The 15,183-nt window shown below is 37.1% G+C and overlaps 1 protein-coding gene across 1 annotated transcript in view; it reads left to right on the top strand.

Moving 5' to 3' along the window:
• Positions 1-10,494, top strand: part of LOC306986796 (C-type lectin domain family 4 member C-like) — a 39,443-nt gene extending 28,949 nt beyond the window's left edge. The window contains exons 2-7 of the mRNA XM_079590438.1: positions 7,902-8,030; positions 8,367-8,456; positions 8,591-8,662; positions 8,775-8,926; positions 9,128-9,240; positions 9,449-10,494. Coding sequence (XP_079446564.1) covers positions 7,902-8,030; positions 8,367-8,456; positions 8,591-8,662; positions 8,775-8,926; positions 9,128-9,240; positions 9,449-9,611 — 719 coding nt within the window. The 3' untranslated portion in view covers positions 9,612-10,494. The remainder of the gene's footprint in view (positions 1-7,901; positions 8,031-8,366; positions 8,457-8,590; positions 8,663-8,774; positions 8,927-9,127; positions 9,241-9,448) is intronic.
• Positions 10,495-15,183: the final 4,689 nt, after the last annotated feature.

Consider the following 15,183-nt stretch of genomic DNA (forward strand, 5'->3'; position numbering starts at 1 on the left):
TTAGTCCTTTAATATGAATTATGATCGTCAGCCGCTCTCATTCAAAAAAAAAAAATATCCTGTGCTGTCGTCATGACAGCGCTTGACAAAACAACGTGCCTCAGGGCTTTTAGCTCAAAAATGTGCAGATTTAGAGAAATATTCATTGATAGGTTTACATCAGAGTTCTATAGACAGGAATAATATTTATTGAATTTATACCCAAATGTGTCGATGTAATAATTATGAGCACTGGATACTCTGATGTACTGTGTTTTCAATCCATAAGAGCAGCCTGAGGGAGCCATATGCACATGTAGTCCATATATGGTACACACGAAGTCATAATCATGTGACATTCTAGGACGTCCCTGACATAAACAAAGCTAACAGAGATCGCTGTAACATGCAGATAAAGACGTTGTGAAGACAATAAACATGATTGCAATGATATTTGATTGACCTGTGTTCTTCGAGCCATGCCAGGTATTTTAATAATAATAGATTATATTTATAATGTAATGCTAATGGATATAGACTTTATCATCGTGCAGAATACTATAAAAATAATATATTGTTAGTCAAATTTTTTAATCTGAAGCCCAATCAGATCACAGAAGGTTATTTAAAACAGCCAGTCGTTAGTAATTATAATGCAGACAAAAGAAAAGCATATTTTATGCTTTTAGTACAAAGGGTTCATGAACTGTTTCAGTTTGGGTATGCCATTTCTGAGGATTTTTCAAAAGTGGGGTTGCAGCCTAACAGGTTAAAGAAGCGGGTCAAGTCTTCGAATTGTTGCTAACCTCTATATTGCTATGTTTTCTCCAGGTCATTTTAAATGGACAGCTTTGTCGCTGATATGCCAACTGAGTGCTTTCTGAGCTGATAAAGAATTTTAAAGGTGAGCATTTTACTCTTACTACCCTTATATTATCTCTCTACACCTAAAAAAATTTCTTTAATTGGGCTTAAATGTGTCGGTGCAAGATTCTGTGAAAGTCACAACTTCTTCGACAGTGGAGTATGCATATCTATATAACCCCAGTGTTTCCGCTACATTCATTCAGCCGTGGTGGGCCGCCACACCAAAAATCCTCCCGCCACGGCTGCAGCTTCTCAGTGAGCTCCGTCCGATATTGTGCATACTATTGTGTTATTGTTAAGCCCCACTAAAGGCATAAAAAACATTGTAAAGCACCATAAAGTTTTCGTGCACTATATTCCAAGACTTCTAAAGTCATTCGATAGCATAATGTGAGGTAAAAAATAATATTGAAGTCGTTAAGTTAAAGTTAATGAAAACTCATCTCTCCTCAGTCATTCTCCATTCAGAACTCAAACATCGCGTCACCTTCGGTTACGAGTAACACGATGACACTCTCCAAGATCAATGTTCTCATTATTATACTTTATTTGTAGATAAAGGTCTATGGTTTGCATAAAATTACTTTATCTTACTGTTACTGGAGTTTATTGCGTTAGTTCTGTTAGATTACAGCACTGAGCACTCTGAATTCGAATTGTTCTTCATGCGCACTGTAACTGAAATGTAAAACTGTTAAAAGAAAAGGCTAAATAAACTGTTGCATAGATATAATACAGTAAGCATCAAATATCTCTTCGCTTTGTGCTTTTAAATAAAGTGTGCCAGTCAGAGAGACTGGTAGTTGTGAAACAGTATTTCGTGTGTTGTCTGTGTACTCTGCTAACACTTTTCAATGTGAAGCGCTGTACGCTGTGACTTCGAGTTGCTTCAAGTGCATCATTCGGCGCACGGGATGCGCATAATCGCATTGCCGCTGTAAATTGGAACCTTTCATATTATAACTAGAAAAACTATTTTTCGATTAATCGTTTTTTAAATTGTGGTTAATTCAATATCGATTCTCAAAGGCTATGAATCGATTTTCTTCCCCCATATTTATTTATATATCACCCAAAAGCCAGTATTAGTTTTCCTACACTTCATAGGCTTGCAGCCTCCATGTTAATCTAATGCAGTGAGATTTTATGTTTGTTTTCTCTTAAACATAAAATAACCTGATCCTGTTTGATCAAGGCATGAGACTGTTCTGACTTTTTCAATAATCAATTTTTCATCTTGCATCAAAATCCTGTCTATTCATTGTATGCATTTGATATATGCTGTTTTAATGTACCCAAGTGTACCTAAAATAATAAGAGTTTAATATACTGGCTCTTAATTTCTTTTTATTAATTAACCACTCGTAAACTTATGTTCACTGTTCTTTTTTATAAATATAGGTTTTGTGTTAAATCTACAGTATATTCATTGAGTGGAATCGAGAATCGAAATTGAATCGAATTGAGAGCTTGCGAATTGAAATCGAATCGGAACATCTGAATCGATACCCATCCCTAATTATAATACTTAGGGGAGGTTTAAACACCTGGGGCAAGGGGGCGTGGCCCATGGGAATATCACGCATGGGCGACGCCCCCTCCCCCTGGGGAAATGGGCCTGCCACCACAGCTGGAAAAAATCCTAGAGGAAACACTGAACCCTTATAATTAAAAGATACTTGTGCCTTGTCTTTAAGCTGTTATGCATAAGAATAGGCCAGATATTCACCTTTGCATTAATGTCATTACACTTGTTAATGAAAGAAAAGATGGACAGTAGTATAGACTGTCATTCACACTGAATGGGCAATGCTGCAAAATAACCACATTAGTTAACTAGGAAATTGGGCCACGTTAAAAAACAACAACACAACATTACCTTAAAAGTGATTATTTTTTAGCTTTATAATCAAAGAGTGTCTGGTGAGTGGTTCACAATTGTCTCGACTTATTAGTAATACTCATGTTGTCTTGTTTTCTGTCTTTCAGGTGAAGACATGGATGAGGAGGCATTTCTTCTCTTAGATGAGGACACTATCAAAAATCTTGTCCCCAAAGTTTGTCCCAGGCTTAAATTCCTAAAGCTCTCCAGAGACTTTAAAGGAGAATTACGGCGAAAAATGAACCTAGAGGTAATTAACACATGGTTACCGAGTCGACCGTTCTTTGGGATGTGTTTTCATGATAATCGAATGTAAAGAGTTTTATCTCTAAAAACTGATTAGCTTATAACGCTATATCGAATATAAGTAAAAAGAAATCGTTATTTAAATACCACTAACAAGGCTCAAAATAGCCTAACACTAACACGGTAGCATAATGAGGGACCCTACATGCAAACCGAAGCATTGAGAACTTTGTAAGTGTACAGACAGTTTAAGAAGAAGATATTTTATAAAGACAGTACATTACGCGTATACAGGCAGGAGCCATCTTGGAAAACAGACTCGACCAGTCGAGCCATGAACGCCGTGCTAAGACAGCTGAACTGTGACTTTAACCTATAGACCAGCTCACGTAGCACGGCGTTCGTGGCTCGACTGGTATGTACTGTCTTTATAAAGTATCTTCTTTTTAAACTGTCTTTACACTTACACAGTTCTCAATGCTTCGGTTTGCATGTAGGGACCCTCATTATGCTACCGTGTTAGGCTATTTTGAGCCTTGTTAGTGGTATTAACTAACAATTTCTTTTATATATACTAGCGTTATAAGCTAATCAGTTTTTAGAGATAAAACTCTTTACATTCGATTATCATGAAAACACATCCCAGAGAACGGTCGACTCGGTAATCATGTGTTATTAACCCCTAGGTTCATTTTTCGCCGGAATTGTCCTTTAAAGGACAAGTTCTGTATTTTACACTTAAAGCCCTGTTTTCAGATCTTTTCTGATGAAATAGAACGGTTAAGATTGAAATTTGGACACAAGCTGCTGTCCCGAGAATTTTTGGTTTCTGTGGTAGCACCCCCACCTCCACAATGGCTGCATAGGTGCACTGGAACAATCCTACGATTAACTACGATAAAACCTGTTGAAAAGCATCTTTTGCAGCGATTTTTGTATGAGCATATCAGTGAACACCCCTGACCACTCGGTAAGTTTCACGTCTTTGTAATCTTAACCGTTTTATTTCATCAGAAACAGAAAATCTGAAAACAGGGCTTTAAGTGTAAAATACCGAACTTGTCCTTTAAGCCTTAAATTCAATCCAGTTATTGAATGTTGTCGAATGTTTGAGTTGTTTGTTTTTCTATTTTTTCTTTCCAATATTGTTATTACAGTCTGACCTAAAATAAATATGAAAATAAATATGTCCAAGTGTGTGTGTGTTTTTTTTAAATATATATATATAGTTTAATTTAATGCAATAAAAATTTAAAAGTGCTTGAAGTGTGTAATATAATTTAAAACAAAGTTTTATTTTCTGAAATAAGGCATACTGGCATAGTAACCCAAGTTAGGTTATTTTTGACCCAACTCCTGGGTTAAAAAGGGACCAACTAATTTCTGGGTTATTTAAACCCAGATATTTGGGTTGTTCTTTTGACCCAGAAATTGGGTTATATTAACTACAATGTTGGGTTGGTTTAACCCAAAATTTGGGTCAGGTATTTAACCCAGAAGTAGGGTCAAAAAGAATAACCCAATTTTCTGGGTTGAAATAACCCAGAAATTAGTTGGTCCCTTTTTAACCCAGGAGTTGGGTCAAAAATAACCCATTATGGGTTATTTTTGACCCAGGAGTTTTTAGAGTTTCGGATTCACCGCTTGTCTAGTCCTTGTTTGCTTGGTTGTGTAAGGTGGGTGCCAGTAAGTCTGGGCTACCCTGCGAGAAAGCAAAAGGCTCTCCTGCGAATTAACAATTGACCTCTCTCTTGCATATGTAACAGCAACATCTGAGACGCACCACACGGTGCAACTCACACCTCACTCTTACAGTCTCATCAGCTACCCCTGCTCTTCTCCTTACCTAAAACTCACTGAAAACCTATGTTAAATGTGTACAATAAGCAATTATGTTTGGTATCATTTGAAATGTCTCAGTGTGACTGGTACTAAGGTCTCATTCCCACAGAAGTAAACCAAAAATGTAGTAGGGTGTGGAGAGTTTCGAGATATCTTGTTCACTGCTGTGGGTGTCCCCCCATGTAAATTTACACGCGTCCCTACATTTCGGCAGCACTTTCTCCAGTAATACTAACTCTTTCTCTTCTATTCAATCAAAAATAGAATAGAATAGAGAGTGATAGCACTTGCATATTGTTGTCCTACTGTTAGTTTAACTGCTTCTATTGTTCTCATTTGTAAGTCGCTTTGGATAAAAGCGTCTGCTAAATGAATAAATGTAAATGTAAATCAACGTCTGTCCCCAGTAAGTCTGGGACAGTGATTAATGCAAATTCCCACTGTGAACTCATGTTTACGTTTGAAAAGAGGTTTCTGCCTTGGTCTGAGTATTTAGGGAGATGCTGAAGAAGGCTTGTGGCGATTTGTAACTCAAATTAGCCCGTGATGCAGAGTGTATGCAAGATCATGTATTTTATAATGTCAGGTTTGCATCTTCTCTCTTTATTTTTAGAGCATTTGAGGTTTTGTATTTATTGTCTTTGAACTGATTATGATATTGTCATGATACATTTACCTGACATGATAAATTGTTAAAAAAATATATTTTATTCCGACTGACTCTGAAATTGTTTTCCCAAGTAGATTAAACGGATTTGTATGTTACGGCAAGTTTTGCGTCAGATTAGTGACGACTAATGTTTGGCACTAATTCAAGTGTAGCTACATGTTTTGCAAAGACAAGAAGTGAATTTCCGTTTAGGGCAGCAAAAGTGCTGCTTGCCCAACCTAAATCTGTGTGTCTGTTTTAATTTAATGTTACTTTAGATAAGTGTATGTGGGAAACACATACATGTGCCTGTTTTTATTTTTGCTCGTTTATCGTTTTTGTCATCTCTTGTGGTCTTGTCTTGTGTGAGCTTCTGCCCTGTCTCTGGTCTCTGACTTTGTTCCCGCCTCACTAATATTGTGCTGTGTCTTTTATTGTTAATAGATATCAGCCCCCGCTTATTCTGCATCTGGATTCTCCCTCTCGGAATCATGAAACATTGTTTTTTCATTGTTTCATACTCATTTGGGAACTCACATGTGTTTAAATCCAGCTGCATGAGCATGAAATATTGTTGACAATAGTGATATAGCATGCACTTTCAACAATTGCTGAGAGAGAATTACTCAACCACAGTCATCTCCCCAACCAAACGGCTTCAACAACCTTTGTTGTACCATATGAAATAAATAAAGCCAAACTGGTTTGTAATAAGTGAATATGGTAATGCTGTTTTTTGAGTTGTTTAATCATCCTCTGGTGAGATATAGATTTTATTTACAGTTGATTTCATCTAAGGCCGTGTGGTTGTGTAAGACAGTTGTAGTTATTGTGTTTCTACTCATCTCTTCCCTTTTTTCTGTTCTTGTTGTTCCTCTTATCTTCGGTTATTCTGGTTGTTAACCACAGGTGTCATAACTAATGCTCAATCATATTTTGTGTGAATCTACTTTATTTCACTAGCTGCAACATTGCTTCAGTGTTACTTTTACTCTCTATAGATTGGGACCATATGAAAACTGAGCAGTTTCTGTTTAACACTGAGGATTTTACTGTGCCAGTAAACATGTAACCAACATGCGTTTTTTCTTTATTAAATAATTTATCCAAATTAGTTTGGAAAATTGACTTGATCTTAACTATGAACACAAATTAAGAAAAGTGATATGTAACACATGCCAGTTTTGTTGTGGTCTTGCTGGGATCATACTAGTACCCAAAAACAACATGCTGGTCAGCCGGCACATCAGCATCCCAAGCTGGTCCCAGTGTGTAAAACATGCCTTATGCTGGTGACCATGCTGGATTTTTTTTAACAGGGAAGATCATGGGTTTGGAAAGTTAACATGAATGCAATACAAGTTGCTTTGGATAAAATCATCTGCCAAAAGTAAATAAACATGTTTTTAGATATATTTCATAAAGCAGGGGTGTTAAACCAGCCCGGTCTCACCCCAAAACGTCATATACTGACGGGTCTTGACCATACGTCAACATACGACGAAAAGGGTTCCCCTATAACGTCAATATGAGACGCAGACATAAGCGCACCAGCAGCGACTCCTAGCGGTACCCTAACGCATACCTAAACCCAACCATACCCGAATCGTCACACATGGACGTTAAAGGGTACCCTTTTTGACGTATGTTGCCGTATGGTCAAGACCCGTCAGTATGTGACGTTTTGGGGTGAGACTGTGTTAGTTAAACTCAGTTCCTGGAGGGCCACACTCCACAGCTTCAACCTTTACTAAACACACCTGATCCCACTAATCAAGTGTTTTGAGCTTATTTGAAGACTACAGGAATGTGTTGAGAAGGGTTGTAACTAAACTCTGCAGGACTGTAGCCCTCCAGCGTCCAGGAGCTGAGTTTGACACCACTGGCCTAAAGCAACTATGTGTGAACTGAAGTTTACCATTTAACTTCCCGTGAGCAGACTAAGTGTTTGAAGTGCTCATATTATAGTATTTTAAAGGTTTCTTGTATTGTTTTGGGGTCTCTGTAACAGGAATTGAGACTGGAATTGCTGATGACTCCTTTCTGCAGTTCAGAATAAAATAATTATTTTATTAAAATTATTTTTTTTTGTCATGAAATTTGGTCTTTAAAACTTTGCAAACCTTTTACATTCACAAGCTACACACATGCACTGCATTAAAGGTAATATTCACATTTTCTCTTACGTTTATATCCATATGTTCTTTTCCATTTTCTCTTATCTTTAGAGTAATGGAAACAATAAAATCACACTGGCAAACATTCAGACCAGAGTCAACTATGATGAAAAAAGATTTTAACTGAAAGTTTAAACTCTTCTCAGGAGTCTTCTGTAATTTCTGGAATAGTTCCAGACAGCAATACTGGACCGATTCAAGGAATCAGAAATAAATATAAAAAAAAATTTGTTTTATCTCATCAAATTTCTAACCCCAGGCAACTCCACTGAAGAGAGAGAGAGAAAGAGAGACGTCACTTCTTTTAAGTGGACTAAAGTTCTTCTGGTTGTTCTGTGTCTCTCTCTTCTTCTTGCTCTCGGAGGTCTCTGCGCTCTCTGGACACTTTGTGAGTATAACTGATACTAGATCTCTGCTCTGTTCAGGGTTGTATTGACTGAGTTACTGTACGTAATTATATACTTGACCAAACATATCATTACAACTCGCAATTTTTAGTAGCTTTTTATTTGTAAAATCATACTTCTCAGCGAAGATGTTTTAGTAGGCAATATTGTCAAACAAACCTCAATATTGAATGTGTAAACTGTTATTAATTATACCTGAAGACTTCATTTACAAACTCCATTCAAACTTTGTTTTGTAGATAATTTCAGTCTTAAGTGTGCATGATGTGGACTTTCCTCAAAAACACATTTCCTCTGCTGCTTTTGTCTTTAATCAGATGATCATAAGCTCGCTGATTTTGAATCACTGAATGAACAGCACATCACGGTTTCAAAGACACTGGCGGCTCAAGAGATCAACAGCACAGGTGAGAAAACTGTATTTCAGAAACGGTAGAGCACAGACATGTTTCATTAACAGTGATGAGTGTTTATTGAACTCACCATGTGAGAAACTTTATCTGCTTGTTTCTCCTTTACTATTTAATTGTCTTTTCACCAGCCATGAAGAAAGAGTTTAATGATCTTACAGCCAGATACAACACACTTAGAGATTGGCTGTCCTTTTACGAAGGTGAGTTCAGTTTACATGCAACACAAAGTATGAATATTTTTGCACATGTAAAGAGTTAGATTATGATCTAAATAATGCAGGTGAAATTGACTTTTTAATTCATCTTTCACAGCTCAGTCTTGTAATCTCTCTGTGAATGGCTGGATAGCTTGTCGTGGAAAGCTGTATTTCTTCAGCTCTGATAAACTGAACTGGACAAGCAGTCGAGATGTCTGTGTTTCAAAAGGAGCCGATCTGGTGACCATAACCAGCCAATCAGAACAGGCAAGTCAGATCAATTATTAATTAATTGACACTTTATGCAAGCGTTATGAAAATTTTACATACAGCTGATTAGATTTAAGGTTTGATCACACAGGTGAAAGTGTATTTTAAAGGATTTTTTGTACCTCTATTTTTACCTACGAAACAATTATTTGCACTTAATTATTCGGTTATTCACCATGTGTATATTTTCTCCTTTAGGATTTTCTGGTGTCTAAAATTAAAGAGACGCACTGGATTGGTCTCAATGATCTGGACACTGAAGGACACTGGGTTTGGGTGGATAACCGAACTCTCACTGACACCAGACTACAGTAAGAACTCATGTGTGATCGGCTTTATTTATAGCCTTCTCAATGCTAATGGGTTATTCCATCTCAATGGTTCAAAAATGGTAAAATTGGTTGCTTGAACATTTTAAATTGTCTTCTTTTTGTGTGATACCCTAATTGTATTGGTGTTAAAAAAAATTCTTGGTTCAACCACAGACCAAATGTAATATTGCCTGTTTGTGTGTTAAAGGTTCTGGTTCACTGGGGGCCCGAGAGAACCTGATAACTGGAGAAAACTGGATCCGTCTGGAGAGAACTGTGCTGGTCTGGGAGATGGGAATGGGAATTTTCAATCTTGGTTCGATGCTTCTTGTAAAACAGTGAAAAAGTTTATCTGTGAAAAGAAATATTAATTCTCCTCCATCAGTGATATTGTTACATGTCAGTTTGTTTTTGGACTTCTTTCTGTTTGCATTTGTTCAGTTTCTATGAATACGTTCCTCTCCGTTGTTTCCATGGTCACGTCATCATTAGTTCAATTGTTTCAGCTGTGTGTAATTAATCATCTCATTAGTTCTCCTTGTTTGTCTAATGTGTTCACTGTGTTCTCCCTCTGTCTTGGTCGGTTCTCGTTGATGTTTGGTTGTGTAACTTGTGTTATTCTCCTGCATTTTTCCTTGTTCCAATGTATTTAATGATTAAAGTTTTCCTTCCAACGTTCTTCCTCGTCGTGAGCATTTCTCAGCACCACCATCCGTAACAGAAGAACCGACCTAACTGAAGACTGTGCCTAGATCAGGACCAGCTTTCTCTCGAGGCTCACACCACAGCGTTCCTCGACGAGGCGTTCCTGGAATGGGTGTCAGTGAGTGCCATCGGCCTTCCAACGGTGAACTCGAGTCCGTTCCAGACCCTCGTCTTAATAGCCTTGGAATAAACAAGTGCTTGCTATAAGTTCCCTGCAACTAAAATATACAAGATTTCTGTTGTCCATGTGTCTAAAATAACATGTTAATAACAACTAGACTAAATAATGTTTAATATGATGTGTGCTACAGCTATTTCAAGTCTTGTGAAGCAATGCAATACTTTTTTGTGAGTAAAGCAACAGAATTTTATTACTGATAATTTTGTCCTTTTACAACAAGCAATGTTGCTGTGTGGGTGTGTGTGGAGCACCAGTTTAAATTGCATCAAGTTTATATACATTATATATATATATATTGGACTTTATGTGGAATGCACCTTGTGAAATGCAGATTGTAAAATAAATCACAACTGACATTGGGAAAACTTTTCCATTGTACTGAGCCTTCCTAACTTCTCCCAGGCCTCTCGACAACACACTACATGACACTGGCCAAGTTGAAATTACTTTTTTGTTGGCAGGAATTTTTGCATCTGCAAATTATTTATTCGTTTAGAAAACACTTTTATCCAAAGTTACATACAAATGAGTGACCTAACAAACATTTTATTATAAGAATTAACAATATTTACAGTACATAATGTCTAGTCTTAAGTATAAGCTAGATTATAAGATAAAGCAGAAGTTAAATGCAGAGAAGTTGAGAATTATAGGAAGTTCAGTTTATGGTTGTAGTTTAGTTGTCTCTAGATTTGTGACTTCAGCTATTTCTTAAGAGCTGTTTTTATGTTGACCTTATATAGTATAATTCTCAGCTCTGATCCATGTGCGTCGTGTTAGGTCACGTACAATTAGGCATCGGACGAAACAGCCTCAGACTAAAAGGCATTGGACGGAAACTGACTCAAGGCCCTGATATATTCACAGCGAAGTTCTTTTTCTTTTTAAAGGGGTAAAACAAAGTTGGAAGTACTTTTGCAGGGCAATACAATGTTAGTGAACATCCCAAAACATTTACATATATATAAATATGTTCACAAAACAAAAAGTACAGCAGTTCAGAAAGCATCTGATCACAGTGATGTGGATTTATACGCACCATCTACAGCACTCCAGTCATTCACATCACGCTTATTATAGGATAGTACTTCATACAATTGCGTGTGCGTGTGCGTGTTAATGTAGAATAGATATATCCCTTGGCAATGTTCTTTATGTAGGCTAATTGTTATTCAAGAATAAAAAAAAAAGCAGAGAAGGAGAGAGACTAAAGTTAAACTGTACATGACATTTTATTCTTAATTAAATAGCCTACACTGGTCAGCAGAAATAAAGCAGTGGCTGTGGTAATCTCATACACAAAGCAACAACAGTCTTGAAATAGCCTATAACCCCGGTAACCTCTGTACACAAAACTCGAAAGATTTCCCTCACTTCATGATAGTTTGCCAACATACAAGCTAGCTATAGCAATAGTAGTCCTAAAATGTACACCCTGGTAGGGTTACATTTTTTAACGACATTTTTTAACACAACGGTTGGGTTTGTCCATATTTGACCCAAATTTGGGTTAAAACAACCCAGCTTTTTTTAGAATGTAACTATAAGATTTGTGTGCTATAGCTGAAGTAACACTGTAAATGTAATGTGCGCTATAGCCTACCCCACAATATTAGATCTGCCCAAACTCTGACACTTTTTAAAATTTCTCTGAAAACGCACCTCTTTTCATTAGCTTTCAATATACCCTGACTTGAGCGACTATACTTCTCTTTGATGTGTATCTTTACTGGTCTGTCTTCCCTTATTGGCTACACCTTTTATAATCGAAATAACCTTTTAGCGCTACAAATAACCTTTTGTGCAATGGAAAGGGTCCTTGGATGTTAAAGGTTCTTCATGGAACCATATACCCCAACAAAGAACCATTTAAGAACCTTTATTTTTAAGAGTGTATCTTTTGAGGCCATATTATAGGTTTGTGTGAGAAACAGAATGGATTTAAACTAATTCACTAATAATTTGATAATTTTGCATTTTTAGACCTTGCAACTTTTGCCTGTTCTGTCGCTTTATATTTCTCTGTTCTTTTCTCCAAAAAACTTCCCTAATGAAATGTCTTCTGTTTTATTGAAGGCTTTAGTATGATACATTGCTTGTGAAGTTCATAATTTGTAAGTTACTTTAATGATAAAAGAGTGTAATAAATGAATAAATGTCATGATATTTTATTACTGCATCTATTCTGATATTGGTTTGATCGGGTGAGACATCTGACGAGATGAAAACAGGGAAAAGTCTTGTAGAAACAAGAACAACGCAGCAGGAATAAATCTGTCCGTAGTCTTTATATACCATTATGTTACAGAGAACTACTTATTTTGTTTTGTTTTCTCAAAAGGCAGCTGGATGGGTTTCATAAAAATCTGCTGAATTGTTTAAAATTATTTCAGTCTTTTTGCCCTAACATTTTTAATAATGAGCTCTAGGTTTAACAAAACAAAACAAAGTTGGTTTGTTCACCCTAAAAAAGGCTCATCATTTACTCACCCTGGTGTTGTTCTAATGCAGTATATTGTTCTTTCTTTTTCAGACCACAAAATAAGATTTGTTTTTAAATGTTCAGCTCATGCTCGTCTATATGGCAGTGAATAATGACCAGCATCAAGCTTTAAAAAAGATGCAAAAGTATCACAGAAGGATCCTATGCAACATGTGTCATACATATACTGAAGTGCAATATTGTCCAATCCATATGACACAATGTGGCTGGAAATTATGTTGAAATTTATTTGAGAAGGTTTCAAAATCTGTTGCAGCAGATCTAAATGCCAACAATAATTGTATGCTTAATGTTGGGGATGTAAATCAATAGTAATCAGCCTCAGTCTTCACTTTTGGAGAACACAAACATAATTATATCTTATTTTTTAGAGATAGTCAAACACGTAGTTGCCCAATTTGTAAGTCAGACTCATAACTTCATAACTTTATAGTCTAATAAGAACTTCCTTATTCTGAACAAACTCAAGCAGCACTCGAGTCTCAGCGGACGCATCTTCTGTCAGGCTCATGAAATGGATTCAATCTATGGAAATTCAGATTTCATACTTTCAACAGTTGCTTCAGATGAAAACTGCTCTCAACACACAGGTAAGGCCGGGATGTTTTCAGATGCATTCGTTTATATTGTAATGATTTAGCACTATAGTAATGGTGTATAAGGTTTTCTTTAGTATGTTCATTCAACAATTACACATTTGGCAGATGCTTTTGTCCAAAGCAACATCAAGGTATACATTTGATTCATTCACACGTTCCCTGGAAATCAAACACTGTCAACACTGTCATTTAAATAAAAAAGCTAAGTCTTCCATGTAGCTCAGACAGTAGATCATGATGATACCAACAACAACCCTGCTGAAAAATCCAGCATTGACCAGCATGGGTTCCTGGTATAGTGTTGGTTTAGTGCTGGTTTATGCTGGTATAGTGCTGGTTTATGCTGGTCTGGCTGGTGGACCAGCATATTCATCCTGTTTTGAAGTAAACTGGAGCTGGTGAAGCTGGTTTACCAGCATGGTCTTGTGGGGTTGAGTGAGTAGGCCAGCTGTCTTTATGAAAGCAGTGTTTTGTGGACAAGCATTGTGTCAGGGTCCTGCCGACAGACTTGTCTGTTTTGTCTGTGTTTGTCTTGAGCTTGAGGACATGGCTCGGTCTTTGATTGCGTTGTCCATGTGCTTCTCTCGTCCCGTCTCCTTGTTTCCTGATACCACACCCCCTTGTTTAGTCCCGAATCCGAAATCACCCATCTCTATTCCCTACGTTAGTCCACTATACAGTTCACTTGAAGGAGTGAATGAAAACGAGTGAGTGAATTCAGACGGCCGTTGAGCTCGTTGTTGCGGTGAAATGTTGGATTGAATGCACTCAATAACGTCCACTATGGTTTCGGACACCACTACAAATTGCTGTCCCCTTAAATAGTGCCCTTTGTGAGGGTATAGGGGGCGATTTCGGATTCAGCTCTTGTCTAGTCCTTGTTTGCTTGGTTGTGTGCGCCTGACTCTAATGTGCTGCTCCTTTATATTGTCTTTGCTGGTTCGTTGTGTGCCTTTTGTGTGCACCTTGCTTGCTTGTGTCTATGGGTCTTGTTAGCTATTGCTATGTTTAGTCTTTTCCTGACAATCTAGCGTAGTCTTGTATTTATTTATTTTTGATAAATAGTTTTTCTTTGTTCCTCTGTGTGTGTGTGTGTGTGTGTGTGTGTGTGTGTGTGTGTGTGTGTGTGTGTGTGTGTGTGTGTGTGTGTGTGTGTGTGTGTGTGTGTGTGTGTGTGTGTGTGTGTGTGTGTGTGTGTGTGTGGTGTGGTGTGGTGTGTGTGTGGGTGGTGTGTGTGTGTGTGTGTGTGTGTGTGTGTGTGTGTGTGTGTGTGTGTGTGTGTGTGTGTGTGTGTGTGTTTTTGTCATGTCTTGTGGTCTTGTCTTGTGTGGGCTTCTGCCCCGTCCCTGGTCTCTGACTCTCTGGGCCTCCAGCTAGTATATATGCGGACTCGCGTTTGGCGCTAATATCTATCTCTCATTAGCAATCGCGACCTCATCACAGTCATGTTAAAAACATCAATGTATTCACTCATCCATAAAGTAATCTATAAACATTATTTCCCATAAACATTATTAGATCCATCAGCATTTGTTATTATAAGAGGTTAGCATTCCCTTATAGCGGTGAAAAAAATGACATATTGTAGCTTTAATGATGTAAGGAACAACAATAGAAGAATAAAACATGATTTATTGAATTATATGACAATAACTTTGTATTTTCATTTGCTCCCTCTGCTGAAAGTTCTGAAAATTGTAGTTGTTTTATTTATATTTACATTATTAATAAATGTCACTAAAACATTTTAAAGGATCAAAGGAATGTCTCGCCTAATAAAAGCATAATCATAAGCAAGTTTGTTCAATAACAGTGATTATATGAAGAGCTCTTTCAATGGGACAGTTAATAACAATTTGATAATTCGTTCTGTTTTTAAAGACTTTCATACTCAATTGGGAACTCACATGTGTCAAAATCCTGCTGTCAGTCACTGATCCCAAAAACTGTACATA

Source organism: Phoxinus phoxinus (assembly GCF_949152265.1).
Source record: "Phoxinus phoxinus genome assembly, chromosome: 19".
NCBI classification, from domain to species: domain Eukaryota; kingdom Metazoa; phylum Chordata; class Actinopteri; order Cypriniformes; family Leuciscidae; genus Phoxinus; species Phoxinus phoxinus.